At 52.5% G+C, this 26,311-nt stretch overlaps 9 protein-coding genes across 9 annotated transcripts; 4 read left to right on the top strand and 5 right to left on the bottom strand.

Annotated features, from left to right (window-relative positions):
* Window positions 1–2,543: 2,543 nt before the first annotated feature.
* Window positions 2,544–4,390, bottom strand: B0H65DRAFT_416543 (uncharacterized protein; the record flags this gene model as incomplete). The annotated part of the gene is made up of 2 exons (XM_062824044.1): window positions 2,544–3,878; window positions 3,944–4,390. The coding sequence occupies 2 exons, from the start codon at window positions 4,388–4,390 to the stop codon at window positions 2,544–2,546; spliced, it is 1,782 nt and encodes a 593-aa protein (XP_062687333.1).
* A 1,276-nt stretch (window positions 4,391–5,666) lies between these two features.
* Window positions 5,667–7,477, top strand: B0H65DRAFT_64334 (uncharacterized protein). The gene has a single exon (XM_062831203.1). The coding sequence runs from the start codon at window positions 5,789–5,791 to the stop codon at window positions 7,391–7,393; it is 1,605 nt and encodes a 534-aa protein (XP_062687334.1). The 5' UTR covers window positions 5,667–5,788; the 3' UTR covers window positions 7,394–7,477.
* On the bottom strand, window positions 7,474–12,078 carry B0H65DRAFT_64239 (uncharacterized protein). Its single transcript, XM_062831201.1, has 2 exons — window positions 10,515–12,078; window positions 7,474–10,463 (listed from the first exon to the last, which is right to left on the bottom strand). The coding sequence occupies exons 1-2, from the start codon at window positions 11,688–11,690 to the stop codon at window positions 7,554–7,556; spliced, it is 4,086 nt and encodes a 1,361-aa protein (XP_062687335.1). The 5' UTR covers window positions 11,691–12,078; the 3' UTR covers window positions 7,474–7,553.
* A 389-nt stretch (window positions 12,079–12,467) lies between these two features.
* On the top strand, window positions 12,468–14,721 carry B0H65DRAFT_505772 (uncharacterized protein; the record flags this gene model as incomplete). The annotated part of the gene is made up of 2 exons (XM_062828015.1): window positions 12,468–13,995; window positions 14,648–14,721. 2 exons carry the CDS (start codon window positions 12,468–12,470, stop codon window positions 14,719–14,721), a joined length of 1,602 nt encoding a protein of 533 aa, XP_062687336.1.
* B0H65DRAFT_453679 (Dor1-like family-domain-containing protein) lies at window positions 14,519–16,308 on the top strand. Its single transcript, XM_062826157.1, has one exon. It carries the CDS (start codon window positions 14,862–14,864, stop codon window positions 16,173–16,175), a length of 1,314 nt encoding a protein of 437 aa, XP_062687337.1. The 5' UTR covers window positions 14,519–14,861; the 3' UTR covers window positions 16,176–16,308.
* Window positions 16,309–16,527: 219 nt separating this feature from the next.
* On the top strand, window positions 16,528–18,313 carry B0H65DRAFT_453682 (mitochondrial carrier). Its single transcript, XM_062826158.1, has 2 exons — window positions 16,528–16,911; window positions 16,996–18,313. The coding sequence occupies exons 1-2, from the start codon at window positions 16,875–16,877 to the stop codon at window positions 17,904–17,906; spliced, it is 948 nt and encodes a 315-aa protein (XP_062687338.1). The 5' UTR covers window positions 16,528–16,874; the 3' UTR covers window positions 17,907–18,313.
* Window positions 18,314–18,407: 94 nt separating this feature from the next.
* B0H65DRAFT_64373 (uncharacterized protein) lies at window positions 18,408–21,366 on the bottom strand. Its single transcript, XM_062831204.1, has 2 exons — window positions 19,014–21,366; window positions 18,408–18,949 (listed from the first exon to the last, which is right to left on the bottom strand). Exons 1-2 carry the CDS (start codon window positions 20,979–20,981, stop codon window positions 18,632–18,634), a joined length of 2,286 nt encoding a protein of 761 aa, XP_062687339.1. The 5' UTR covers window positions 20,982–21,366; the 3' UTR covers window positions 18,408–18,631.
* A 1,168-nt stretch (window positions 21,367–22,534) lies between these two features.
* On the bottom strand, window positions 22,535–23,772 carry B0H65DRAFT_453690 (Prefoldin). Its single transcript, XM_062826159.1, has 3 exons — window positions 23,515–23,772; window positions 23,282–23,448; window positions 22,535–23,167 (listed from the first exon to the last, which is right to left on the bottom strand). The coding sequence occupies exons 1-3, from the start codon at window positions 23,542–23,544 to the stop codon at window positions 22,999–23,001; spliced, it is 366 nt and encodes a 121-aa protein (XP_062687340.1). The 5' UTR covers window positions 23,545–23,772; the 3' UTR covers window positions 22,535–22,998.
* A 279-nt stretch (window positions 23,773–24,051) lies between these two features.
* On the bottom strand, window positions 24,052–25,713 carry B0H65DRAFT_64520 (alkaline phytoceramidase). Its single transcript, XM_062831205.1, has 6 exons — window positions 25,314–25,713; window positions 25,058–25,244; window positions 24,867–25,006; window positions 24,635–24,815; window positions 24,425–24,574; window positions 24,052–24,343 (listed from the first exon to the last, which is right to left on the bottom strand). The coding sequence occupies exons 1-6, from the start codon at window positions 25,395–25,397 to the stop codon at window positions 24,201–24,203; spliced, it is 885 nt and encodes a 294-aa protein (XP_062687341.1). The 5' UTR covers window positions 25,398–25,713; the 3' UTR covers window positions 24,052–24,200.
* Between the last annotated feature and the right edge of the window lie 598 nt (window positions 25,714–26,311).

Here is a 26,311-nt window from a genome sequence, read left to right on the forward strand (position 1 = left end):
CGTTGACAGCTGGATATCGGCGCTTAGTTGCGTGCCCTGTGAGATGGTTCCTTATAGAGGCCGGCACGGGACGAGTCTCAGGCGGATAGGTGGGTTGACTGACCCAAAGGAGTGTTTGAAGGTCAGGTACCGATATATATGATCAAGGCTGAAGGTCATGCAGAGATGGAAAGTTGGGACAACATCAGAATCTTAATCCACACAATGGACGGTTGGGATCGTCAAATGAGAATGTGGCGCCATGTGCGATCTTGTCATTCGTGCTTTTGAAGTATTCGGGGCCTCTTTTGTCGAGCTGGACAACAACGACGACTGGGCTGAAGTCAAAGAGATGGGGCCCTGTCGCTCCTGTCAACTGTGCGTTTTGTTGGGATCTTGGGCTTCTTGGCGTTGTGCCGCTAGGTACCTCTGGCGCTGTTCTAATCTTATCGGCTCTGAGAGCTCCAAATCACATGCGTTCAAGTGGTACAAGCTGCTGAGCCTACGATGCCATTTGGTTTCAACTTCGATATGAAGAAACTCCCATAACCTCGTGTCCGTCTTGAATGTTATGGGAAAAGTCCCTGAATGACTTCTTCCCGAGTCACAAGCATCATTGCCCCTGGCCATAAGGTACCCAACAGACGTGCCTGCCCCGCCGTCGTTGCTGCAAGGGCAGGTCATTTGTTGCTGCCCCCTGACCAAAGGAAGCCGAGGCACACGACATCCGTCATAACGTAAGGGTTAGGGTACTCGATCTTGTACTCGACCCCATCTCAGCCCATCAACAACCTGCGACACTACGACACGGACGCGATGAGAATTCTTCCCGGACATGGAAAATACCCAAACCATGAATGTTACTTCTACCCCGATATGTCAAAGTTGAACCATCCCGTGACTTGCATGATTGGGAGTAATCACTGTTCCACCAACTTCCGTATTCAACAACCCAGAGCAGACTACACCAAAACTCCATCCTAATTCTTCCCTGACATGGTCTCTTATTGAAATAGCACCCATGCTACGACCCTTGACATTCTTTCGCCGCTGTCGTTGAAACTGAGCTTCTTCTCAGCTTCTGTCAAGGGTCTCGCCTCCCGGATTCTCTCTCCTGCGGGCCTCTTCTGTGGTTAGCCTGCAATTCTCTTCAGCTGGATCTTTGGTCATACCATACTCTGGGGCTGAGACCCGCGTCATCACTGTTGACGACGGAAGATCCGTCATATCACCATCATCCCTGAGATACTCCTCATCGGAACACACAGAGGCCCCCATACCACCGCTGCCCCGTCTGTCCAGCGCCTTCGGGCGCGAAGAGACCCGAGAAGCCGACGCTTTCGTATCTGCGGTATGCGAGCTTAAATGGGCTGTCGAAAAACTGGAGTTCTCTGCATTGCTGTTAAACGCCTCTCCTTCTTCCCCGCTCACCGTGGAGGGGGGTTGCTGGGCAAGGTTAGGCGAAAGGCTTAACGGCGAAGGAGCAGGAGGAGGCTGAGGGGAGTCGACAGGCGCAGTGGTGGTAGATAAATTGCCAGACAGTTCCGGACTGGGAACAGTCACTGTCACCTTCTCAACGAGGCTATCTCCGCGCTGCTCTGAAGATGTATTTCCCGTTCCCGTTCCCGTTCCCGTTCCCGTTCCCGTTCCCGTTCCCGTTCCCGTTCCCGTTCCCGTTCCCGTTCCCTTGCTTGAGTCCATAGTGGCTACAGTATCCACTTTTTCCTTTTCGACTGTTTGTGCCTCTTCTTCGACTACGGCAGCGTTTAAGAGGGCTGTTATGGAAGCATGTTCCTCCCTGAGTTGCCTCTGTTGCTGTTCATTTCTCTTTCTCTCCTCTTCCAATTCTAACCATCTAGTCACCGCCGGTGGTCGAGATGGGGACGGTTGACGGCCAGATAAAAACCGATGAGAGTCTGGACTGGGATGTATTTCAGTGGTCTTCGATTCAGGAGAGTCGTTTCCCGATTTGGTCTTGCTAGCGACCATTTGTAGGTTTTCCGGAGTACGCTGAGATTCCGTGTCGCGTTCGACTCCTCGCTTTTGCATTCCTATGTCGTCTGCGTATGGAGGTAACAGCTTTGCTCTTCTCTCTCGCCTTCCTCTTTCACGACGAAAGCTTTCGCCTGATAGACTTTCCATCGTATCCCTGATTTCGGTACGAGCATTTTCTTTGCCCGAATTGACCCTTATACCGAGGTCATCTCTATAATTGCTATTCCGGGCTGTATTGCCGCTTTCTGACTCTTCATAATGTATCGTTGCATTTGTAAGGTCGAAGTTGGAAGGCAGAGTGATCGATGAGCACCTGGACGCAGTGTCAGAATACCGATGTCGTTGATTATCTGTCCGATCTACGGCAGAGTCAGAGGTAGAGTCCCAAGCCCTGGGCCGACTGATGGGCCGGTAGAGTGCCGGGACTTCTCCCGAAAGCCTGGACCGGCTGAGGTCCGGGATTTCTCCGCAATCCGGAGATCGTGCGGTATGAAGGTCCGGGTGGGTTGAAATGCTTGAGTGTTCATCGTCATCTGAACTGGGATTATGGCCCTGGTCCGTATAGTGGCCTAAGCCAACAAGTAGTTGCTGTTGATTGAGCATGTCCTGGGAGTCAGGCCGTAGGCTCGGTCGGTTATAACTTGGGACTGCTTCGAGAGCCTATTCTCATAGCCGCTGTCCGCCTCCGAGAGATGACTCCGCACATCACGATCACGTATCATCGGGTTAGATGGTACATCATGCGGCTGGTGGCTCTGGTCCCCAGTTATGTTTGAAAGTCGGGTCGGTGCAGTGGTGACCGGAGGAACCGGAACGTGCAAGCGGTCCTTTATGAAGCATCTAATATCTTCAGGTAGCTTAGAGCCGTATATCCTCACATTTCTCTCCCACTCCCTAGCTCCTGCGCTTTTGGGACCGGAGATGGCTGCAAGAAGATGTCCAAGGATAACGTCGCGAGCCCAGAGAAGGCATGGATTCACACCGGAATAAAGAAGTGACTCGCCCCCTGAAAGACTGTCGAAGTCTGAGAGTTCTTGTACAAGAGACCTGGCCTCTGATAGATTCTCCACCAAGAGGTATCTGGATAAGGAGGTGCTCAGGGACCCATCTATATCACCTTGCATACCCATCTGCAGAAGTGAGAGGGTCCTCAATGGTTCCCGTGGGTTGTCCAACTGCAGAGAAAGAAGTTTCAAGGCCATTGCTTGTAAGTAAAGATCATCGGTATGCAAGGCCGCTCTGTAGGCTACCTTTGTAGCGCTCCGTTGGGTTGTGTTGGACGTTGCCAGAAACATCCTCCAGCTCGGTTTCTCCGACGGGTTGAGTGGAACGAAGACAGGAAGATGTAAACTCTCCCCTTGATTGACCAGCAGTCCATCCCAGTTATCAAGACCGGTGTACTGAAATCCTGGTGCCATGCGCAGTTCTGCCACTGTCTTGGCGAGAATCCACTGAATGAAGGGTCGTGTAGTCACTGCATCTGGACCACAGCGCTGGACATATTCGGCCAGGACCGGAGCATGTTTAATGAACGCGCCTAACACACCAGGCCGTGTATTATCCCGTGCAGAGCTCTCCAGCGCGAGGGACGTGAAGATATCCAAGAGTCCAAGTACTGTCGCTCCGTCATCGCAAGATTGTAGCCAGTCACGATGGATAAGTTCGGGTATTTCATGCGAAGGCGTGGAGTCGAAGAGCATGGAACCTGTCTCTTCCCACCCGAAAAGAGAGACTGTGGTGACTACAAGATCTCTGAAGTCCCAGATACGGTCTTCGCCCAGTAGTTGATAGTACAGGCCTTTCCAGTCGAATATTTTCTTTGCATCTTCGGTTGTCTGGGAGATGATGTTCCAGTGATGAGAGTTTCTCAGGTGATTCAACACCTGTAGACAGAGAGCGTACAGCTGAATCTAATGTATTGAATCAGGCATTAGCGTAAGTTGAGGATATGACGTCTGCGTTAACATACCTCTGTTGAGCCAAATTCTTGCTCTTTATTAAGGCTTTCAAGGGCCTCTTGCACAGTGAATATCGAGTCACGGGTGTAAACTGAAGTGCTTGGGCGGGAAAGCAGTCGTAAAAGCTCGAAGTTAGTCCGAAGTTTGAGGTCGGCAAGTGATTCCTGTCCAGTATTCCGGCCGACCTGAGGATAGGTCAGCTCGTGAAAACTTCTGTAGTCTCCAGAGACCACCAGCATCTCTGCGTAGTGTAAGAAAATGTACGGAGTTGTGCTATGGCGCTCCAGTCTGGCTCTATACAGGCTCCTGGCGTCCTTGAACTGCCCCAATCGTCTCAATCGACAAAATTCATCTAGATCGGGGCCCAAATCTTCTTCAACTGGCATTGCCAGTCGAATAGTGATGTCTTTTGCTGAACGTGAAGGGTCATAGACAACATCAAAAGTCTTAGTCTCCATTTGCTCATCAACGGTGTTTCCTGACGGTGGGTTGTCTTTGCCGGGTACGACATCTTGGGTGTCTTGCGAGAATGGCTGTCCCGTATGAGATGAGGGTTGAGGTCCGTAGTGATAATCATGCCTGTCAGTACTTGCTGCATCCTTGGCATGTTTCTTGCCAGGGGGATGCTGATTCAATCCGTTCTCATTTTGGAACACAGGACGTCTTGAAACACGGACGAGATCTTTGCCAAGCTGTTGCATGGATTCGTGATGGAGTTTATTAAGAACATCATCGGGCTTGAAAGCAACTCTCTTTGAGTCCTTGGTATTTTGTTGGCGGTCGCCTGGTGTCTGATCTGGCGAGAGAACGGGCTTAGGGGATTTGCTGGGCTTGATAATCGGTCTTGGAGGGGTTGCGGTCCTGCTGTTGTTCACATACTCATATGAATCGTTCCTTGATAGGCGGTGCTGTCGAGACGATGGTTCGCGTGACGCCATAGCCGTAGGTGACTCTTTTGGCGAGAGATTGATGGGTGGCAGAATTGCGTTCCTGTGAGATGAATGTGACGCTTAGGCGTAAATGGATGTTAGGCCCAAGACCGTTATGATTCATGGAGACAACTTGTTACTTGGTACCAAGGCGTCTGTAACAAAGAGAGAGCCGAAGAGGGGTGATGTTCCATCGCGAGGTGGTTCTTCTCATCAGGATTTCAAAGAGATGCAGGAGTTCGAAATCAAGACAATCTCCAGAATAAAAACGGAGATGCTATGGTACCCTTCGAAAATTGAATATTCGCCCGAGAAGTCTTGCGTACAAAGGCACGGTTACCTCGAGCCTCGTCTATCCACATCACGCGCGTCGCCCATCACTCCCCGAGTCCCTACGCGGCATGTAGCAAACCATGATGCCGAGTTTAGCGATAGCATTGGGCTGACTTATCTTCCCATACAGCCACAACCTAACGAGCGAGCGGCTCCAGACGACTCGAACTGATAAAGGATGGTAGCACTGCATCAGGCCCGGTTCTTTTCTTTTTGCTTCCGGACTCGGCAAGCATGTCGAATGTTGTGGCGGGATCTGTCAAGCTGCGAGTTCTGATAAAGCAACGAGGCTGCGAGCGTGAAGTGGCTCCTTGTGATTCGATACACTGATACAGGTGGTTGCACTGCATCAAGCTGAGTTCTTCCCCCCGCTTTCCAATCCGACGAGGTCAGATATTGGTTGATTTGGGGGGCGTTGAACAATGAGGGGGTCCAGAAGGAGACGACGAGGCTGTGATCGAGAGCGGCAGTGCATGCCTACATCTTGTGGATTAAAAACAGTCTTTCAGCCAGACAATCCTGAAGAGCATTTGGCCAGAACCAAGTGGCACTCATCCAATCTCGGACTAGATCGTTTCACCGGATTCCGTCGAAATGGCCGAGGAGCAGACACGTCCAGAGCTCGTCAGGTTGCCTCCGTCGTCTAGGTTCGGGCGTTGCGATCACGGAAGATTTCTCGAAAACGTCCAGTCAATTTTATCCGTTGGACAAGCAACACTCGGGGAGGTAACAGTCGACTGTCGATTCCTCTTCACAAAGTCCAAATGGGGGAAGATGGGAACAGACCCATCGTCATCCGACACATATCCGGCTGGTATCCTCTATCTTGACTTGGATTTTAGCGAACCACAAGATTGCAGACTCCAGTCGGCTAAAGTTGCGGTGACGCTAGGGGTAGACGAAAAAAGCAGCAAGACCGACAAATCCAATCCGGTATATCCAGCCACTATGACTGGGCACTATGGTCCAAAGCAGCTGGTGGGATCAGAAAAGACGATAAAGGTCCAACGCACGAAGGAGTTCATGCCTCACATAGACGTTCCACCCTATGTGAGTGTGGGTGGCATGGGTATTTCGACTGAAGAAGCCAAGGACGTGAATGACAGATGGCGGTTTGCTGGTCATCTCCGCCCTGCCAAGGGGTCCTTCATCTACAACAGAATTGAGTGGGATCTCCACGAAAGCGCTCTCGAAGAGATATCATCGCACGGCTGCGAATTCCACACAGCTTTCGCCATCAGTCATAACGCGAAGGCTTTCCACATGATTGTGGAGGTAAAAGGCGACCTTGTACGGAAGAGAGACCAGTTCAAGCAGTTTATGGGGAGTGCGAAAGAACATCTCAAATTTGGGGGAAACAAAGCCAACCAAGCAGTCGTCAAGTTTCAATGGAGCAAAGAATATTCCTCGCCCAAGCGACTAGACAGGCAAGCCCAAAGGTTACCGGACGAAATGGAGAGGGAAAACAGGTGCAGCATTCCAAGCGAAATACCTGGACCTCAACAGACGACCATCTTTCCGGCAACGGATTCCAATCCTTCAGTCGGCCTTCTGGAACAAGTGCCAACATCGATGGCCAATGGCACTAGCAATGGAAGATTTTGGCATGCTCAAACTCTGGAGGCAAATCAACGGGTTAGAACTCTCGAGTTGATCGGCGAAATGGTCATTGCGGCCGGGCTTGAATCATTAGCAGAATGCGGACTGCTTCCCCAATACAGCCGCTCTGCCTCACTTCAAAGATGCGAGTCCTCGAGCGATGTGACACTAGTTGAGAGTGGTCGGGAAAACGAGAGTGTTCGAGGGCCTAGTCCAGAAAGTCGAAGGCGGAGTAAAGACGTAGGGATGCAGCCGGGAAGCCGGGCTTGGGACCTCACGTCCACTCCGAGGGATAATGTGAAGGAAGGGCAGCTTGAAACAGTGAAGGCAGGTATCTTGTTAGGGCTTCTTTACTGGCTTCAAGGTCTCATGGTCTGGGAGAAGTTCGTTTCCAGGTTTGGTGTTACCGCGGACACGACCGAGTCGGATAGGAATAAGGCAATCCGGGATAAGAATGATCGGGGCAGAAGACCAGGAAATAAACGGCTAGAACCCGCTCCTCGCAACAAGCAGCAGTGGGGAGAGGAATCTGAGGCAGACACACCAGTCTGGATGGGTTCAGCCCATCTCAGGGGCAAGCGAAGGGAGGAGGAGGAATGAGAGCAAGAACTGATGCGATAGGTTTTGTGTTGCTCAAGAATAACTGAAATTGGTGGGGGAAAAGCAGATCATAGTATTGAATTTCCGTAGTCCAACTCGTGTCGCAAAAGTCACTAGACACTGTCCAGTGTATGGGTATCTTGCCGTTCTTCAGCGCTGCTCATGAAATTATCCCTAATCCCCACGGCCGCTGGTCAGCAATGGAACTCTTATTCCCTCGATCCTCAGCAAATTCGCTCTTGAACTCCGCTAGCTCTCTCTTCTCCTCTTCTTCCTCTGTCTGGATCTGCACCCTCATAGGCCTCCTCCTCGCTCCTGGCTCCGAAGATCCTCTTACTTGGCTGGTCATCTTCTCCTTGCCCTTGGGTTTCGTTGACGTCGGGGTTTTAAAATGCTCCTTCACTGTCGCCTGCCCCTTGCTGTCCGCTTCGGCGGTGGCGGCGGCAGTGGTACGTTCATGCTGCCCTTCTTTTATCTGCACCTTGCGTTGTGTCGGAGGCTCTGGCACGCCCTTCATCCGATCAAAGATCTCTTCCGGCAAGACAGGCTCACCTTCTTGCTCCTCTTCATCATAGAGAGATTCCAAATTTTCCAAGTTCAAGTTGTAGCCGTCGACCACGCTATGTTCTGCTGAGTTGGGGTCATTGTACGCCGTGACACTCCCGCTTCTTCTGTTTTTACTGACCGATCCTTCGTTCAGCTGGTCGAGCACCTCTTTGGAAATCCCGGCTCTCCTCGCTGCTCGTGTCTTGGATGAGTCCCGCGTCGTCCTCTTGTGAGGCCATTGACTATCGTACTCCGCCGTCGGTGGCATACTCTTCGGCCAACTACTTATGCGCCCGATGCCCTGGTTTAGCTGAAAACGATCACTTAGTGTCCTGGTGATGGGCCTAAGAGGCACAGGGCTTCCGGGCATGTAACCCGTACGGTCGTTGTGACTGAATGCCATTTGGTTATTGCGCAACTGAGTGGCTTCATCCTCGATTTGTTTAATCTTAAGTTGGAGCGCCAGATCCTCGTCTCTTTGATGTTGTCTGTGTGATGCTTGCGCATGGCGCAAATGGCTGGCCTGGGCTTCGAGCTCTTCGATGTAGTGCAGTGAGGACGGCTCCTTGTGATGTTCCCAATTCTGCAGCTTGTCTTGAGCAAGACGCCTAGAGGTATCTTTAACCCTAACGGGGTTTGGAATTTTCCTCGGAGTCACACCAGCATCACCAGCTGGTTGCCCTGGACCCTGAGTTGTTCGTTTTGGACCCTCGGGTTCAACCTTTGGAGACTCGGGCTGAGTATCATGAGCTTTAGTCGAAGGCTCTTTGCTGGCGTTCATGGTGCCTTTGGCAGCCCCGTTCTTGTCCACCACGTAGGTGGTTGATCTAGTAGGGTCGGTTTTGCTCGTGACTGTTACGGTCAGTGTATTGCTGTCTAATAGCGAGGGCGGAAATTCCAGATTCGGCAGTCCCTTATTTATACGGACAGATGTGGACAGTTCACTGCCGTCATCGCTTTGCGAACTGTCAGAATCGTTCGCTATCTGATCTGGGGTGTCTTCAACTGCCGTAGTATTTTTTGTAGAGCCGCGCTTTAGTCGCTGGGCATGCGGGCCATCCGTAGGGACACTGTCGAATCTTTCAATAAATGGCCTTGTCCCATCTCCAGAATGAATTTCTTTATCCGGTTGACCCTCAGCACAACCATGTGGATCCATAGATGTGTTCATATCATAAACCGGGGCCTTCGGGAGATATAAAAGCGAAGCCAGCGCGCTATCGGACTCCAAAAACTCGAAAGGGCTTGGGTGATTGGGGTTAGAATCCCCTGATGTTGGTATTGGACCCTCAAAATTCGTCTGTTTTTGTTGGTGATCCCGATTCCCTGGGTCTGACACATGTTTCTTTTCCAAAGCCTGCTCATTTTGGGCGGCCATCCTACCCGAGTACATGGCCGATATCGATCGCTTTGACGAGCTCAACGTGGAACCCAGGTTTTGGCTCACAAAATCCACCACATATCGCGGAAGTTTCGCGCCATAACCATCAAGATCAAGCCACCAGACCGCTGACTTCTCAAGTTCACCCGAGGTCTGGGCTTCGAGGTGTCCACGGATCACGTCTCTGGCCCATAGAAATGTAGCATTGATGAAGGACTTGTTTTGTGACCCTTTGGAGCTAGTCTCAACGTTCTTAAAACTCTTGAGCAGGTTTTCTTCGTCCTCTCGACATCGCAAGGTGAGATACTTTGATAGACAGGTCTGAAGAAATCCTTCTCTATCGCCCAGCTTACTAAGCTGTACACTCGCAAGAGCTTCCAGCACGCTGCCTGGATACTTTGAATGCAGGGCAAGAATCTTTAGGCCAAGTGACTGGAGACTGTAATCGCCGATTTCGACGGCCGCCTGAATGGCAATCTCAATCGAACGAATTTGAGCGGAATTGGCCTGGGCGTGAAACATATCCCAATCTGGCTTCTCCGAATGCCGAACAGGCACGAAGATGGGTAGTTGTACACCGTTGTCTCCATGATCGATTAAGAGTCCCGGAAAATCCTCCAGTGTTATTCCATCAGAGGGTTGCGGTATTGTACCCATCCCGGCCAGAGTTTTTGCTAGTATCCACTGAATGAAAGGTCGGGTTTTCATATGTTCGAGGCTGATCGTTTGTATCTTTTCCGCGAGTGACCGAGAGTATATGCAAAGCAGTTCTGTGATTTGTCGTTTTTCGGTGGTACGATTCTGTAATATCAGGGAGGTAAAAAGGTCTAGGAGACCAAGAACCATGGACTCGTCATCTTGGGACTGACGCCAATCTTGATTCATTCCCTCGAGGATATCGAGAAGGTGTCTCGGGCCGAACATGAGTGACGCCGTTCTTTGCCATCCATATACGGAAATGGCCGTGACAAACAGATCTCTGAAGTCCCAGATTCGGTGCTCACCCAGAAGCCGGCTATACATCTCACTCCAATTGATGATGTCTGTCGCATCATGACATTCATCATTTTCGGGGCAAATAGCTTGATCAGAAGAATTCTGGATAAGCTTTATCACTTGAAGACAAAGAGTGTACAACTGGATCTAAGATTCCTTTTAGCATGTGGAGTACAGATACGGTTTTTGTGAACATACCTCCGTCGAGCCCCAAATGGTCTCTGTTTTCAAGAACGTAAAGATAGTCCGAACGACTTGCATTATAGCTGCAGGGTAATCAACGAAGAGTGGCTGAGCCAGGAACTTCATCAACTCGAAGCTAGCTGCAAGCTCGTTGTTTGGCAATGCAGGACCTGTGTGGAAGAAGTCGTCCGGATAGACAAGTTGACGAAATCCCTTAAAATCACCAGCAGCGAAGAGCATGTCGGCATATTGCACGAAAACATACGGAGTCGTCCGGAAATGCTCAAGTTGTGTTTCAAAGAACTCCTTCGCGTCACTAAACCGACCCAAGCGCTTGAACCGGCTAAAAGCCTCAAGGTCGGTTCTCGGATCATCCTCAATAGGTATCTCGAGTTGCACGCAAATGTCTTTTGTTGAAACCGATGGATCGTGAACTGCATCGACAGCCTTAAGCTGTTTGGCTTTGAGCTTGTCATCCGTGATAGCGGGTGCTTTACTAGGATCTGATATGGTCGTTGGCTGCACTGAAGCAGGAACCAGGGCTTTGGCCGCGTCCGTGGTTATATAAACCAATTTGTTCGTCGACATCTTGTCCGGGGGGAGCACTGAAGTCGTAGTGGGAATTGGTGGAAGTTTTGGCGGCGGAGGAGGCGGGGAGGGCAGGCTGTGTTGGTGAGGCCGTGGCATATCATAGGCCTCATGGCTATTTTGAACTTGCTGGCCAACTGGGTAGTATGGAGTTGTAGTGGGAATCAGTGGAAATGTTGGAGGTGGTGGAGGCAGCGAGGCTCCATAGTAGGCCTCACGGCTATTTTGAGCTTGCTGGCCAAATGGGTGATATGGTGCATATCGAACTGGTACCAATGGGTTTTCATATTGCGTGGCAAAGGGATAATCTTGGTCCCATGGCCACCTTGGTTGGGGAAACTGAGAAGTGGGCTGTATAGGTCGAAGACGCCTCCGGGGAAGAGGGTAGTCAGGCCCATAATTTCCTCTCGCCTGTTCGTCCAGCCAGGTTGACATTGTGTGAACGGGATGGCCCGTGGAATCGAGAGTATCGGAGCCGATTGTGGAAGTGTCGGCTGTCGAGACGTAATCGCTAGTCACAAAATCTTCCTCAGCGTCCCGGCTCTGTTGATAATCAGGCTCAACGCTGCGCGTCCTGTTTGTGCGCCAAGGCGGCGTGTCCATGTGTACTTTAAGGATGAGATGTATGAACTTGTTACTCTCATAATATGCTGAAATGACGAGCAACAAATGGGCCAGGCATGGAGGTTTCTGACAAAATCATGTCCCCTGACCACCTCATATCATATGGCCCAGGGGTTCGGCGGCCTCAACTAAGAGGAGGAACAGCGACGGTGATCCGGACATAGTAAGTCGTACTGGAGGGTTTCGAAGCTGAAGCTAAACCCCGGAGACCTTTGTGTAGAGTAGATTCAACCTTGCCAATGTTGGCTCCCATCAAATGGGCTGTACATAGCAGCCATTTGGCCCCCAATGGTCTAGAGTGTAGGGATGAATGCGAATAAGCGCCAGCCTTGTCCAATCTAGGAGGCGGGGAAAGTAGTCGGCAACCTTTGGAAAGGGGCGAAGCGTCTCGAGATGGCGTCCAACAGGGTAACACTGCATCAAGCTGATAGTCGTTCTAACGAATCGAGAACCGCAATTGCAAAAGACAGTATCCCTCTTCGGGCCTTGCAGACGCGAACTGGTTCGCAACGTTTTCGATTCCACACATTGTCGCAGAAGCTGCAGAGGCGGAAAGTTAGAAAGTAGGCCAGCTGCCTGGGGGTCGTTGACAGAGATGTCCATGTTATCTACGCCGGTCAATTGGGGGTAGTGGTTAAATCCTGCACTTTCCCGTGGCGGTGTTCTCCTAATCCTCATGTTAATCTGGCGTTTCGTATCAGCTTTGGTTGGTATCATACCTATTCTGGGGCATCAAACCTCCAATTGTTCGACACTATGGAACGACCTGCACGACCAGAGCTATTTGTCAAGACTCATAAGTATGGACGATGTGACTACGAAAAGTTCGACGACAACATTTCGTCCATTGTCCGTGCCGGGCAAGGATCAATTGGGAAAGTGAAGGTTGACTGTCGGTTCCTCCTCACCAAATCCCAGTGGGGATACATGGGATCAAATCCTGGGCTTCGAAAATGCCCGGCTGGCATCATCTACCTGGACCTCGATATATATCAACCCCGGGACTGCAGGCTGGAGTCAGCAACTTTTACCGTGACACTGGAGGAAGAATACAACGAAAAGGATGTTGTATCACCGAACCTACCGATGTTCCCGGTGACAATGACTGACTATTATGGCCCGAAGCAAATCCGCGGCGTGGAACGAACAAGGCAAATAAGGCGCAAGAAGCAAGTCGTCCCGGAGGTCAACATTCTAGGCCATGGCGTGGGTGGACTTGGCGTCGAGACCGAAAGGAAGATGGACGAGGCCAGCAGATGGGCTTTCTCGGGGCATTTGGATTCCAGCAACGGCGGTCATATCTATAACCGATTAGTCTGGAGGTTGGACGAAAACTTTCTTGAGCAACAATCGCTGCACAAGCCCACAATCCACACAGCATTTGCGCTGCAACACAATGCGAAAGGCTTCACCATGACTGTCGACGTGAATGGGAGGCTAGACGCGTGGACGGACAGGTTCAAAACGAAAGTCAAGAGAAGATTTGGAGGGAGTAAAGCCAAGTCGCGAGACACGGCGAGCATCAAATTCCAATGGAGCCAGGGTTATACCTCGTCCTCATGGCTGGACGAGAATGCTCGAGGTCTCCCACACGCAATGGAGTACGAGAACATGGTCAGCATCCCAATTGAGATGCCCGACGCCCTCCCAGCCAACTTTGGCCCGCCCCAAGTATTTAACACGGCCAACATACCTCATCAGAACTCACATGAGACCACGCAAAACGTATCACGGCCCCCCGGAGGCCAGACGACCTGGGCGATGCCTGGACTACATGCAGAAACGCAACCTGGATTGTTGGAATCCAGTGGTCCTCTTCAGCATTTGCCGCCGTTAACCCTCGAGGATATGGCCATCGCGGCTGGCTTCTCGGCACCTAGTCCGCCCGTGGCTTCAAGGCGATCGGAGCGCTCCCCAAGGTCGCCTGTGTCGAGCGACGTGACGATGGTGGAAGAGTCCAGGGACAGCGAAAGTGCTGGACATAACACGGCGGCAGAAGATGAGGAGGACGAAAACGACGAGGATGAGGCCGTGGATGAGCATGTTGTTGTTAGACCAACGGAGGCGTATCAAGGGACTCGGAGTCGGAGCCGGGCCGAGGTGCTGAAAAGAAAATTGCAGCAAAGTGTCTGCGAGGAAGAACAAGTGGAGGAAGAAGAAGTGGAAGAGGGGGAAGCGGAAGGAGAGAGGATAGATGTTGGCCTATTGCTCCTGCTGTATTGGCTCCGATCGACGGGCATGACGATTCTGGAACTGCTCTTCGCCGTTTTCACCTTCCCTTCAGGTCCAGCTACCTCTATCGTTAAGTCAGTCCGAGAAGTGGAAGGAAGTGGCAAGAAGATCAGGCAAGAGGGACGCAAGACACAGAGATTAAGGAGAACACCGAAACCCATCGCCCCGCGAAAAGAGAAAGTGCCATGGGACGCGCGGTCTGATGAGGAAACACTGGTTTCTCTGGGTTCCGCCTGTGAGCCACAAAGGGAACAAAAAGGAAGAATGAGACTCAAGATAAAGTGATATGTCGGTATCGAGCATTGGTGAAAAAGCGATGGTTTTATTGTGATAGTATGTAGAGTTAAACATGAAGCGATGGAAGAATATCATGTCACTGGATGGTGATGATGTGATTGATGTTGACTGAGGAAAGGTCTGAAGGTCTTCGGGTGCCAAGGGCCCTGTACCTGACCCGCACGGCTTCTAAAATCTAGCGCTATTGGAGGGCTGCGCACTGACCACCTCCCCCGGGCTTCCCATCGTATGGGTTCCATTGCTGCAACGCCGCTCCTCTTCCAAAGAACACCAAACAACCATCTTTGGGTCAAGGACGCTGTCAGCCAAACAAAACTCCCTTCATCAGGTAATACCCTGAACCTCAATTCAAAGCAAAGTAACTGACAATTTCAAGCTTGAACTTCGGAGAACAAGAGCTTCTTGAGATCGATATCTCATTGCGATTCTTAACTTCACCCTGGCCCTTTTGGTTATCCTTGAGTGGTGGGTCCTCAACTGAGTGGGCAACCTCCTGAGAGTTGACGTGTGCAGCGAGCTGAGGCAGCAGAGAGGTTCAACGGCTGTCATTTAGTTGGGGCTGGAGGGTCAATCTTTCGATATTTTCGCCCAGTCATCCTTTAGGATTATCGCCAAGTGAAAATGGCAGATCTCCTTTACGAGCTGTTGTCCCCTCCCTTGGGGGATCCATCATCGAGGCCGGCACCCGATCCAAGCTCACTCGAGTATCTCACCAGTCTCTCATCACAACCCCTCACAGCACTGGAGACAACCGAGCCACAAGCCCTCGCCCAGACATCACATGGTCTCCTTCTCTCTATCCAGGCCCTTTCCAAGAAGTCTCACAAGCAAGTCATCGAATCAGCAACCCACCACTCCACCCTCCGCACCAGCCTACCTGCCCTAGCCGCCAGCACCGCCGACCTACGACATTCCATCCCCAAGCTCGATCATGAAGCCGTCCGCTTTTCGACGAACTACAGCAAGTCCAGCGAAAGCGATGTCCTTCTTCGGCGCAAGAAGGCCCTTCTGCTGTCTCGGAATGTCGAGCGGCTCGTCGACGTGCTGGAGCTGCCCAACCTTCTCTCAACAGCCATCTCCACCGCCCCGGTCAACTACTCCTCAGCCCTCGACCTGAACGGCCACATCCGCCGTCTGCACTCGCTCTACCCAGACTCGCCCCTCGTCACCTCCATCGCCGCCCAGGCCGATGAGGCCATGCGCACCATGGCTGCCAACCTCATCCAAAGCCTCAAATCCCCAGGCCTCAAACTAGCTGCCTCTCTACGCACTATCAGCTGGCTCCGCCGCGTCTTGCCCGATCTAGAAGCCGCCGGCACAAGCAAGGGACACGACTCCCAGGAGCGGGTGCTCGGCGCCCTCTTCTTAGTCTGCCGACTAGCGACGCTGGTGAACATGCTCGACGCTCTCGAACCACTACGTGACTTGGCCGATCAGGAGAAGGCAAGGCAAAAGGCGATTGGGAGTGGAAACGCGTGGTCCGGCGGGCAGCAGACGGAACGGTATCTCAAGCGGTACATTGAGATCTTCCGTGAGCAGAGTTTCGCGATTGTGAGTATGTTTAGGAGTATATTCCCTCCTGCTGCTCCAACGGGGAATGGAAATGAGGGTTCAGATAATCCCTTAAAGCAACAAGATGCGCTGGAACCGATGCCGACTGCGTTGGCGACGTTCCCGCTGCATTTGGTGGATATGTTGTTGGAGACACTTAGGCTATATCTGCCAACAGTGAAGGACCAGGCGTCGAGGGATAGTCTGCTGACACAGGTACTTTATTGTGCCGGCAGTTTGGGGAGGCTGGGAGGTGACTTTGGGCTGTTCTTGGCTAGTTTGGATCTTGGGCCGGAAGCGGAGGAGGAGTGGGTGGAGGTTGTGAAGAGACATAGGGCTTTGGCTGGAAGGCTGGAGTCGATTGTGGGGGACCAGAAGAAATAAGAAGACCGACTGGATAAGCGCCCGATCTACCACTTTTCAGCTAAACTAGAGCTTCTCGGCCAGAAACTTATACTTAATACAACTAATCAGGATTTGGTGTTCAGGACCCTCCAACTAGCAACAGGATGCCCGATGGGTATATCCAGCACACAAGTGACCCTTGGTTTGAAAACATTCTTGGCCCCACCACATATTTTCCTCTTTAGCCCCTTTGTTTATCATCCGTTTGAACGGAATATCTCCCCAAAGATTGTCTCTCTTTCCAAGAGATGTCGAAAGTGGGCCTTGAAGCCGCTTCCGGGGCCCCGGCCTGTTCGGTCCTGTGGTGGAGCCTTTTAGCGGCCCCGCAGCGGCAGGGTGGAGACTGTCCCCGAACGGCGGGGCAGTCCCGAAAAAAATAATCGGCGACTCCAATGCCGTCATAGTTCCTTGTCCCTGCCGTTCCGGCAACAGCATCCTTCCCGGTAGCTTTTCCCACCTACATCCACGGCAAATCCACCACTTAACCCACGAAACGGAAGCGCAGTCACGATGTTCACCTGTCTCTAGCTTCATTTCTGTTCTCCTTCCTCTTTTTCTCCCCAGCGGAAACATCATACGGCCATGGTCGGTTTGCGCCACGCTTAAACCCTCTCTTTCATCTTCTCGCCCACCGAGCAAAGGGGAGCATCAAGCTCGCCAGCCAACCGTTGCGCAACCATGTCCGATGGTTCCCGTAAATCGGGCACGAAGTCCAGTATGTTTCCCGGTCCGAATCCCCCATCGCAGTCTTTGCGACCTTTGAGACCTCGCTAACTTAAACCCCCCCTCAACCAAACAGCCTTCCACTTCGTAGCCGGTCTCGGCTCCGGCGTTCTCTCCGCCATCCTCCTCCAACCCATCGACCTCCTCAAGACCCGCGTCCAACAATCCGGCAAACACTCGCTCCGCGCCGCCCTCGCCGAGCTGCGCTCCTCCCCAAAAGGCCTCCTCCCCTCCCTCTGGCGCGGCACCCTCCCCTCAGCCCTGCGCACCGGCTTCGGCTCCGCCATCTACTTCACGACCCTCAACACCATCCGCGAGAATGCCGCGCGCCACCTGCCCTCGCTCGCGGCCGCCACCGCAAACCAAACATCCTCCTCCCTCCCCAAGCTCTCCCACACGGGCAACCTCCTCGCCGGCGCCGTCGCCCGCTCTTTCGCCGGGTTCATCCTCATGCCGCTCACCGTCCTCAAGGTCCGGTACGAAAGCAGTTTCTACAAGTACACCTCGCTAGCGGGCGCCGCGCGGGATATCGCGCGAACGGAAGGAGCGCGCGGGTTCTTCGCTGGGTTCGGCGCAACCGCCATTCGCGATGCGCCGTACGCTGGTCTTTATGTTTTGTTCTACGAACAATCGAAACGATATCTTAGCGACCTTTTCCCGCAAGAGGGGCGCATGACCCAATCCCGCGCCGCCTCGATCAACTTCGCCTCGGGCGTTTTTTCCGCAGTCATCTGTTCGATTGTTTCGAACCCGTTTGATGCGGTCAAGACGAGGATCCAGCTGCAGCCGAAGAAGTACAGGAATATGGTGCAAGCTTCGAGAAAGATGTTGGGCGAGGAGGGCGTGAGGAGCATGATGGATGGGTTGGCGCTCAGGATGAGCAGGAAGGCGATGAGCTCGGCGTTGGCGTGGACGGTTTATGAGGAGCTGATCAGACGGGCAGAGGGGGCGTGGAGGAAGGGGGGGCCGGAGGAAGTCAAGCTATGAACCCGCTTTTTTGAGAAGATAAAAAGGTGTTGATCACCTGGGTACATTGAAAGATTGGCTGGGAAGGAAGAAGGACCTGAAGAGAAATTCAGAGGCCAATCAAGGCTACGGGAAAGGGAGATCATGAATCACTGTCATGGTGGAGCGGGAAAAGGGAAAAAGTTACCCCAGGCGGTAGGTACGGGTACGCATTTTGGTTATTCATCATGGTGTTTTTGTGGTTGTTGGGGTTTGTATCACCATTATAGATATCCCTCTGCTCAGCGATTAACGACATGTACAATTAGCGATGAAAGACTTTGTAAGATACGAGACTACTCAAAGAGGCACAGCCAGCGGCTTTGTCGTGGTATGGATTGATGATGGGCGGGTATCATGGTTAGGGCAGGCTAAGGTTCAATGGGAATTGGCATTCGAGTCAAGTTTTTTTCCTATCATGAGATCGTGAACGTAATCATTTCCTGTCCCTCCGTGTGTTTCTGGTGCTCATCCAATCTTTCTAGGCGTAGGGGGTATCGTATCGAGAAGAAAACCCAACAAAAGTGATTTGATGATGGATATCTTGTAACTACCCAACCAACCTTCACCACCAATCAAAAAGAAATAAAAGACAAGCAATGCATTCATTTCGTGATATCCAAGAAGTAAAAGAGAGAGAGAAAAAACACGCCCATCCATCCATTCATTCATAACTCTTCCTCCCACTTAAATCGTAACATCATCCCTCATGAAGGCCGTCCACCAGCCAAATACATCAACAAACTAGGACTCTTGCTCCGATGTCTAGTGCTGCTCTTCTTGCGCACAAACTCGAACTGGTCATCGTCATGATGGCTGCTGTGTCTATGGTGGCTGCTGCTCGAATGGCTGTGGCTGTGATGGCGCGAGTGCGACCGTTCGCGGTGCTTGTCTCTCTTGTCTTTGATGACCAGCGTCTCGGATACCTCCTTGGTCACGACGGTGCGGATCTGGCGCGTGTGGTCCCACAGTTGTTGTTGCTCCCATTCGGGCACCCAGCGCTTGATCAGGACGTAGCCTGGTTCCTGTTTGGGTGTTAGTAGGGTGGAAAGAAAAGGGGGAATGGGGGAGGGAAAAAGGGATACGTACAGCATCATATTCGAAATCGATCTTGAAATGGTAGAGGGTCTCGATATCGAGATGGCGCAGCGACATGCGAGTGTAGGTAGGACGAGCAATCTGTCCTTGCTTCTTGTCCTCCTTCTCGCTGTCGCTGTCACTGTCGCTGCCCTTCTTGCCCTTCTTGATCTTCTCCTTCTTGAGGATGGCCGCGATAGCCTTCTCGTCCAGACCGGAGTTGATCAGATCCTCCTGCAGACGGCGCTGGTACTCCCTCTCCATCCTCTCCTTCTCCTCCTGCTCCTTGGCCAGCCGCTCAGCCTCCTTAGCCTTCCAGCGGGCCACGGCCGCCTCCTCCTCCGCCTGCTTACGTTTCCTTTCCTCTTCAGCCTTCCTTTCCTCCTCAAGCCGCTTGAGCTCGTACTCGCGACGCAAGCGCTCCTCCTCCTCCTTCTTCTCCTTCTCCTTGCGGATGCGATCGAGCTCCTCCTTGGCCTTGCGCAGCTCCAGCTCCTCTTGGAGCTTCTTTTGCTTGCGCTCCTCGGCCTCCTCGCGCTCCAGCCGCTCGAGCCTCTCCTTGGCGCGGATGAGTTTTTCTTCCTCCTCGCGGGCCGCTGCGCGGCGCCGCTCCTCCTCCTGGCGCCGGATCATGTCCAGGTGGAACTTGGCCTCGTGCAGCTGGTGCTGCTTCTCGTACTCCATCTCGCGACGGTGTTCTTCTTCTTCGCGACGGCGCTCCTCTTCGCGCCGCTTGATCATGTCGAGCTCGTACTTGGCCTGCGCGAGCTGCTGCTGCTTCTCGTACGCCGCCTCCTTCTTCCGCTCCTCCTCCAGGTGGCGGGCCTCTTCCTCTTTGTGCTTGACGAGGTCCAGCTGGAACTTGGAGTGCACCAGCTCGTCGTGCTCCTTGTACTTGTCGCGCTGGCGGTCCTCTTCCTCCTTGCGCCTCATGAGGTCGAGCTGCACCTTGGCTTGGTAGAGCTGATCATGCTCTTCGTGCTGTTCGTGGAGGCGGCGCTCCTCCTCCTTGCGCCTGATGAGGTCCAGCTGGAACTTGGCTTCGTGGAGCGATTGCTGTTCCTTCATGTGGCCCTGCTGGCGGTCCTCGTCCTCCTTGCGCCTGATCAGCTCAAGCTGGAGCTTGGTCTGGTGGTAGTCCACATCCTTGTCGTGTTCGGCCTGGAATCGCTTCTCCTCGGCGGCACGCTCGAGGCGCTCAAGCTTGGCCTCGGCATCGCGCAGGCGGAGTGACTTTTCCTGGTCGTGAGCGGACCTGCTCCGGTCCTCCTCGAGTCTGATCATCGCCAACTTTTCCCGGGCCTTGACCAGCTCGATCTCCTCTTCGTGATACTTCTCCTGAGTGAGACTTTGCTTCTTCTGTTCGTTGGCGGACTTCATGGCCGCGAGTTCGGCCTTCATTCTCTCCAGCTCCCACTTGGTATGGGCGTCATCAAAGTTGCTTTCGCCGCTCGACGACCGGCTGCGGGCACGGCTGTGTCCACGGCTGTGAGACTTACGGCTCCGCTGGCTGAAGCCGGCATGGACACGGTATTCAGATTCCGAGTCAGACGAGTAGTCAGAGGGGCTGTGGTGGCCGCCGCGGATGATGTTCTGGACCACAACCGGTCCCTTGGTCGCAGGAGAAGGAGGTGCTGGGACGACCATGCCGCCGGGAGAACGGCGCTCACGCGACCCTGACCCTGCACGGGACCGCGAGTGGCTCTGATGGGTATGAGTAGCCACGAGGGTGCGCTCATTGACAACAGACGGAGCGCGTTGCTCCCAGTAAGGTGGTGCCCGGGGTGCGCCGCCAAATTCGGACCGGGATACGGACTGGATGTAGGTAGGGCCACGGTGGTTGCGATCGGGCGAAGGCGACCTGGGGGGAGGACGGACCATGCCAGGAGGCGGCGCCCGATGGACACGGATGTCGATGCCCGTGGACGCCAGCGACTCATCGTCGCTATAGTCGTAATGACGACTACCAGCACGGCTCATCTTGTCGAAACTTCTCTGGGTAGGTATGGAACAATGGCGTTCTGGTGAGACGACCGGAGCCAAACTGACACTGACAGACAGTGAGACAGGACTGGAGGAAAGGCTCTGGGTGGTTTGTCGCAAAAGAGATCAGGCTCGAGAGAGAAAAGCGGCACACGGAGGGGTCAGAAGGAATATAAGCCGGTTTTACTTGAGGGCGGGGTGTGACCCACCACTTATTCTGTGGTCTAGCGCAGGGGGGCATGGGAGGGGAGCATCAGGAGGGGAGGTCTCAAGGGACCCATGAGGCACGATGGTTGGGATGGTCAGCTCGGCCCCGGCCAGACACGTTAACGACACAGTGTGTACGGGTTCTCACTCAGTCTGGTAGGCAAGCAGGTATTCCCAGACGGACCACACCCTTGAACACACGACGGCTGAAGCGGCATGTGCCACACAGCCGCTGAGCCAAGGAGCCGACGAGAAGACCAGAGATACTGAAGGGGCTAGCAACGCCTTCTTACTCGTTTCTCACGGTGGCCTGGCTGTGGTTGGTCGAAAAGCGGAGGGTGGTCCGGTGGGGGGGCAGCAACAACCCTAGCGGTTGCATGTCGCAGGCGCCCAGAGGCGGCATGATGAGCCAGTAAATGGACCAGAGATGGGCGAGCGATAGACAAGGTGCTGACGAGAAAAGGTCTCAGAACGTGATCTGGACGAGTCGGTGGAATGTGGACAGTGAAGATCCCAAGATCCAGATGCCCGGTTTGTGAGAATCCAGATTCCCCATTCCGTCAAAAAGCAAAGCCACTCTCGAATGCCGAGTAAAGGACGAACAAGTCGCGCAAAAGAGTCTGCGACGATACCCGCAAAGGAGGGGTTTCACGGGCTGTGGTTGGGTTCTGAGCTGAGCTGCTGTGACTGGTATCTTCCGCGCCGGGTGTATCAGACATGTGGTGTTTGTGATAGTCTCACAGCCTGAAAGCAAATTCAAACATTAGCTCTCTGTTGATGTCTGAGCTTCAAGTCAAACTCGATTGTTTTCTTCCTCGTCGACTTCTCATTGTGAAAAAATATGATTCCCGATTTTATCAACCCGAAACTCGGGAATGCCGTCGCTGAAAGTCGCCATGCATAGGGCTAAGTGAGGGGCTGTACCCAGGTGCATGAAGCGTGCAGTAACCGGTCTTGGCAGCGAAAAGAAGGAAGGGATCGATATCTGGCTGCCAGGCATCAACAGCTTGTGCCCCTGGCTTGTGTCTTTCAGATGTCTGCTTAGCTGTCAGCGAGGTGTTACCTCGAGTAAGATGTATCGAGATCAATGTGCAAAAACATTGAGGCGTCCGTTATGTGGATCTAGGGGACGGGAACAGTGTGAGGGCATTCCGACTGCTTGAGGAGATGGCTGTTGTTTTCCCACCGGAAGGCGGCCCCACCAGAGCTTCAGTTGTTGTGATGAATCGGGCGTGGTGATACGTAGCCGCCACCATCTTGATGAAAAAGGATAATGTCTGCATGTGCACGAAAACTCAGGGTAAGGCGCGCCGGTGACACTGAATATGCTGTCATGATAGGCAACCGTATGTTGTATCCCCCAACATTGAAATTTGTTTCTGTCATCGTGACACCGTCAACACCTCAACCCCATTCTCCACCCATTGGAGCTTGGAGCTTGGGCACCGTGCTGCCGAGCTCGGCCGGGACTTGGGCCGCCATCATCCGCTGCTGAATTTAAGCGCCAGCTAGCTATCCCCGGATGGACTCCGCAGTGTACCTTATGGCAACGACACTACTGGACCTCCAAGCTCGAGAAAGAAAATGCTGTTATGGTTTCGACCGCTGAACGTGATAACCACGGTGCCATTGGCACCTAAACAGAACTACGTAGTATCCCGAACGATTTACTATTTCCGGGGACATCGACGACTCAAAGTTCCCCTGTTGAAACTTCAGGCGCCAAGCTCATCGGCGCTTCAAGCACCACCTCCCCTCCTTCTCGCGCTTAAATCCTTGAACGACAACCCCCCAGCTCCCCTTCGCTTTAAGCCTGCCCACTACCCTTGAGCATCTTCTCGATATGCTCCTGGCTGTTCTTCGCTGTCGTCTCGAGGTAGTGCAACCTCTTGCCCAGGTTCTCCACCTCTGTCTCCATCTCCTTCATCTCGGTGCCCAGTCTGTCCTTCAACGCCGGGACAGGGACTGAGACGAACCTGTTTTTGTTGACCGTGAGTATCTTGTCAGGAGAAAAAACCGGTCTGTTCATCCAGAGTAATCTGTGGTCGTCGGTTTGAAAGGGGGTGATGATCAAAAGAGGGGATACGTACATCTTTCCGACGCCCTCATACACGGCAGTGCTCTCCGGCAACGTGGCGAGCTCATTCCGTGTGAGCTGGGCCAGACGCATCTCACGCTGCTTGGACGCCTGCTGGGTGCGTACGAGACCGATTTGTTGCTGAGCCGCGATCGACTGGGCTTCGATCTCACGGACCAGCTATGTCACAGTTGGTGTTAGAGCTTCACGGCAAAGGGTCATTGAGCTGCTTGATGCCTGACTCACCTTTTCGAGAGCTTCGTTGGAAATGGACATTGTTGCGGGTGTGGTTTGATAAATTAGGTGAGAAGTAAAGGTAATTGGTGGTTTAGTCGTCAATTAGGGTTCGTTCGTCGTTGTTTGGATGTTTAATATCTAAAAGTCCAAAAGGGGGAGCAGGCAGCGGGAAGCTGTTCTGTGGAGGAAACGTTGGCGGCGGCGACGGCCTTTGTTGGTGGTGAGGAAGCACAGTGTGGACACTGACCATTCGCACGTACCTGCGCTTGAGACGCGGCGAGGTGCTCCCGGGCCCGTTTGTCTTCCTTCCAACACAAGATGCACCAACATCTTGCAATTTCTAATATTACATTGTCTATATATGATTACTGCTCTGTGTCTTGATTTCTTCAGTTAAAGGAGGTTGCAGTTGCTCTTCTACAACCGTAAAGTACCTCGGTATGAACCACTGCGCCGATCCCCCTTCTCTTGACAACTGTGTTGATAGCGATTCGGAGATGCCAGTGGCCCAATGATTCCCGGCTCTCGGGTCGACTGGCTCGAGAAAGGTGACCGTCATCGGTTCACCAGGAGGGTTCCGCCTCCATGCCAGTAGCATCATCCTACAAACAAGATAGCGAAACTTCCATCGGCACATCCTCTCGAGTCGGCCTTTAGTCTATTAGTTGAGTACACCCGTCCTCTTTTGGGTATATTCAGCTGCTTTTGGTTGCCCCCTTATAAGTCCTGGGAACAACCTTGGGAATAGAACTCCAAGGCCGCCAGTCAAGCATGAACTTCTCTTCATCGCCGCCGAGGCAACGAACCAGCCAGATGCGCCAGAGAATCATTTCGTATGCTATATGAAGATGAGTGTCAGTCAACATACCGCAACGAGAGCAAGACGGTCCTCTCAAGTTGGACTAAGGGATGCACTTACCACCAAGGCCAGTAAGGATATGCCACCAGCCATGACCTTCGAGCACAATGGACCATGGGAGTTGCAGCTGGTTCTTCGCGGTGGTGAGGTGTCTGCAGAAGATGTTGTCCATATTCCAGATGAAGAAACCGCCAACAAAAGTAATGATGGCTATTTGTCCCAAATATTAGTGTGGCCCTCATTGGAAACAAAAAGCTGGGCACCACTTACAAACCAATGCCAACGTCCACATCTCGCGCATGATCCGGCTGCAGACGATAGGATTTCTCTCCCTAAGCTGCGGCCTCAACTGATACTCCATAACATAGAAGCCGCGGAAAACGGTGGTGGCAGTGATAAGAGCAAAAGCCACTTGATGGAACACTGGGTTTTTCGCATAAAGGTAGTAGACCTAGACACCTCAGTCAGTTCCGCTTCCACTCCTAGAACATGGTGCACTTACAGTGATAAAGATACCAAGTCCAATCATGATCGAGGCAATCAAAAGTTGAGTCCTCGGGGATCTCTTGTAGGAGAATGTGGCATAGCACATGATAAAGACGGTATAAATCATGGGCAGCTCATCGGCCAGTTGCATCTCGTCTGATTAACTTGTTAGTATTCACGACCATACTGTTACCATAGCTCACTTACACTTAAGAGTTGCATGGAACGCCATAGAGCCCAGGCCGACCACCATGTAGCCAACATAGGCCAGGAGAAAGATAGGCGAGTGCTTGAACTCAAGGACATTTCGTATTCCCTTGACTCCAAGCCACATGAACATCAAGTTGGTTAATGTGTTGACCAGCTCGGCACAATAGTATGTGATGTTATAATCCTATGTCAGATTCATGGTGAGTCTCGTGGGTCAAAGTGGACGGTTTAACTCGGACTTGGGTTAATGTACCTCTTCACACCAGTTCAAGGTTGATGTTTGCTCTCCCCAGAAGCCATCACGGGCTTCCCGATAGGGAATCTGAAGTAGCGACATTCTGACTTGGGGCTAAACTAATAGCGTAGCTTTTCTCTCCCGCCGTATAGACGCACTGCTACCACACACAACTCCTTTGGAATGGCGCCAAGCCCAGCCAGAAGGGGTGGTCTGGGTGGCTGGATTGGGAACCGTAAATTGAATTGAAGCTTGCAGATGGGTAACGTGGCTGTGAAGAATCGTTGCTGCAGTCGAAGCGGATCTGCTCCCGGTAGGTATTGTCCGTGTTAAGTTATTCGTCGGTCGTATAAGCCACAACCCCAGGTCTACAAGACAATGTGTGATGTGGCACGGAGAGGGTCTCTGATGTAACGAACAGTGAGAAAGTGAAATATCAAGACAATGGGATGTAATTGTATCAATCAGAAAGAGAAAATTGGCATGTGTTGGGTGAAATTGTGAACCAAGAGAGCCCCGGATATCTCGGAACAGTACGAAAATTGACGAAACAGGAAAGTAGCGCAAACCATGCACGCCAGGCAGGAATGGGTTGTTCTTTCCTCACAACAGCTCGAGCATCAAAATCTCAACCTGGAAATAAGGCCCGTGAAAACATGGAAACTGCTCGACATTCGAGAAAATCAATCGAAAGCTGAAATTCTTGGTGACCAGGATCCACCAAGCGCAACATCGTCACCAGCACTCGACCAGAAGCAGGAAGGCTTCACTTGCATGGTTCGTAAGCGCTGATGCTGGACGATAAGCGTCATCGACCATGATGCCTCGGCCCGTCAACGAGATATGATAGATGTACATATCCAACACGTGCGATAATTGGCATGAATAAAACCAACACAAACTCTCCGAATCTTTGGCGGCCGAAGCTATCAGTGTGTGATCAAATGAAACTAAAACATGAACAGGGAAGACACCGGCAAGATGGTTCCTGTCACATGTGCCTGGAAAAAGTGGAA

This window comes from Neurospora tetraspora (genome assembly GCF_033439725.1).
Source record: "Neurospora tetraspora strain CBS 560.94 chromosome Unknown B0H65scaffold_1, whole genome shotgun sequence".
Taxonomy (NCBI): Eukaryota; Fungi; Ascomycota; class Sordariomycetes; order Sordariales; family Sordariaceae; genus Neurospora; species Neurospora tetraspora.

What these genes read in the sequence shown, in the direction of transcription:
- B0H65DRAFT_453682 (XM_062826158.1), top strand. Translation starts at nt 16,875, where the DNA reads ATGTCCGATGGTTCCCGTAAATCGGGCACGAAGTCCA. An exon ending in TAAATCGGGCACGAAGTCCA is followed by an intron (nt 16,912 to 16,995) that starts GTATGTTTCCCG and finishes TCAACCAAACAG; the next exon opens with CCTTCCACTTCGTAGCCGGT.
- B0H65DRAFT_64373 (XM_062831204.1), bottom strand. Translation starts at nt 20,981, where the DNA reads ATGAGCCGTGCTGGTAGTCGTCATTACGACTATAGCGACGATGAGTCG. An exon ending in TCGATTTCGAATATGATGCT is followed by an intron (nt 18,950 to 19,013) that starts GTACGTATCCCT and finishes ACACCCAAACAG; the next exon opens with GAACCAGGCTACGTCCTGAT.
- B0H65DRAFT_453679 (XM_062826157.1), top strand. Translation starts at nt 14,862, where the DNA reads ATGGCAGATCTCCTTTACGAGCTGTTGTCCCCTCCCTTGGGGGATCCA.
- B0H65DRAFT_64334 (XM_062831203.1), top strand. Translation starts at nt 5,789, where the DNA reads ATGGCCGAGGAGCAGACACGTCCAGAGCTCGTCAGGTTGCCTCCGTCG.
- B0H65DRAFT_453690 (XM_062826159.1), bottom strand. Translation starts at nt 23,544, where the DNA reads ATGTCCATTTCCAACGAAGCTCTCGAAAAG. An exon ending in CCAACGAAGCTCTCGAAAAG is followed by an intron (nt 23,449 to 23,514) that starts GTGAGTCAGGCA and finishes ACTGTGACATAG; the next exon opens with CTGGTCCGTGAGATCGAAGC. An exon ending in TATGAGGGCGTCGGAAAGAT is followed by an intron (nt 23,168 to 23,281) that starts GTACGTATCCCC and finishes CAACAAAAACAG; the next exon opens with GTTCGTCTCAGTCCCTGTCC.
- B0H65DRAFT_64520 (XM_062831205.1), bottom strand. Translation starts at nt 25,397, where the DNA reads ATGTCGCTACTTCAGATTCCCTATCGGGAAGCCCGTGATGGCTTCTGG. An exon ending in GTTCCATGCAACTCTTAAGT is followed by an intron (nt 25,007 to 25,057) that starts GTAAGTGAGCTA and finishes CAAGTTAATCAG; the next exon opens with ACGAGATGCAACTGGCCGAT. An exon ending in GTGGACGTTGGCATTGGTTT is followed by an intron (nt 24,575 to 24,634) that starts GTAAGTGGTGCC and finishes TGGGACAAATAG; the next exon opens with CCATCATTACTTTTGTTGGC.
- B0H65DRAFT_64239 (XM_062831201.1), bottom strand. Translation starts at nt 11,690, where the DNA reads ATGGACACGCCGCCTTGGCGCACAAACAGGACGCGCAGCGTTGAGCCT. An exon ending in CCATTTGGGGCTCGACGGAG is followed by an intron (nt 10,464 to 10,514) that starts GTATGTTCACAA and finishes AAGGAATCTTAG; the next exon opens with ATCCAGTTGTACACTCTTTG.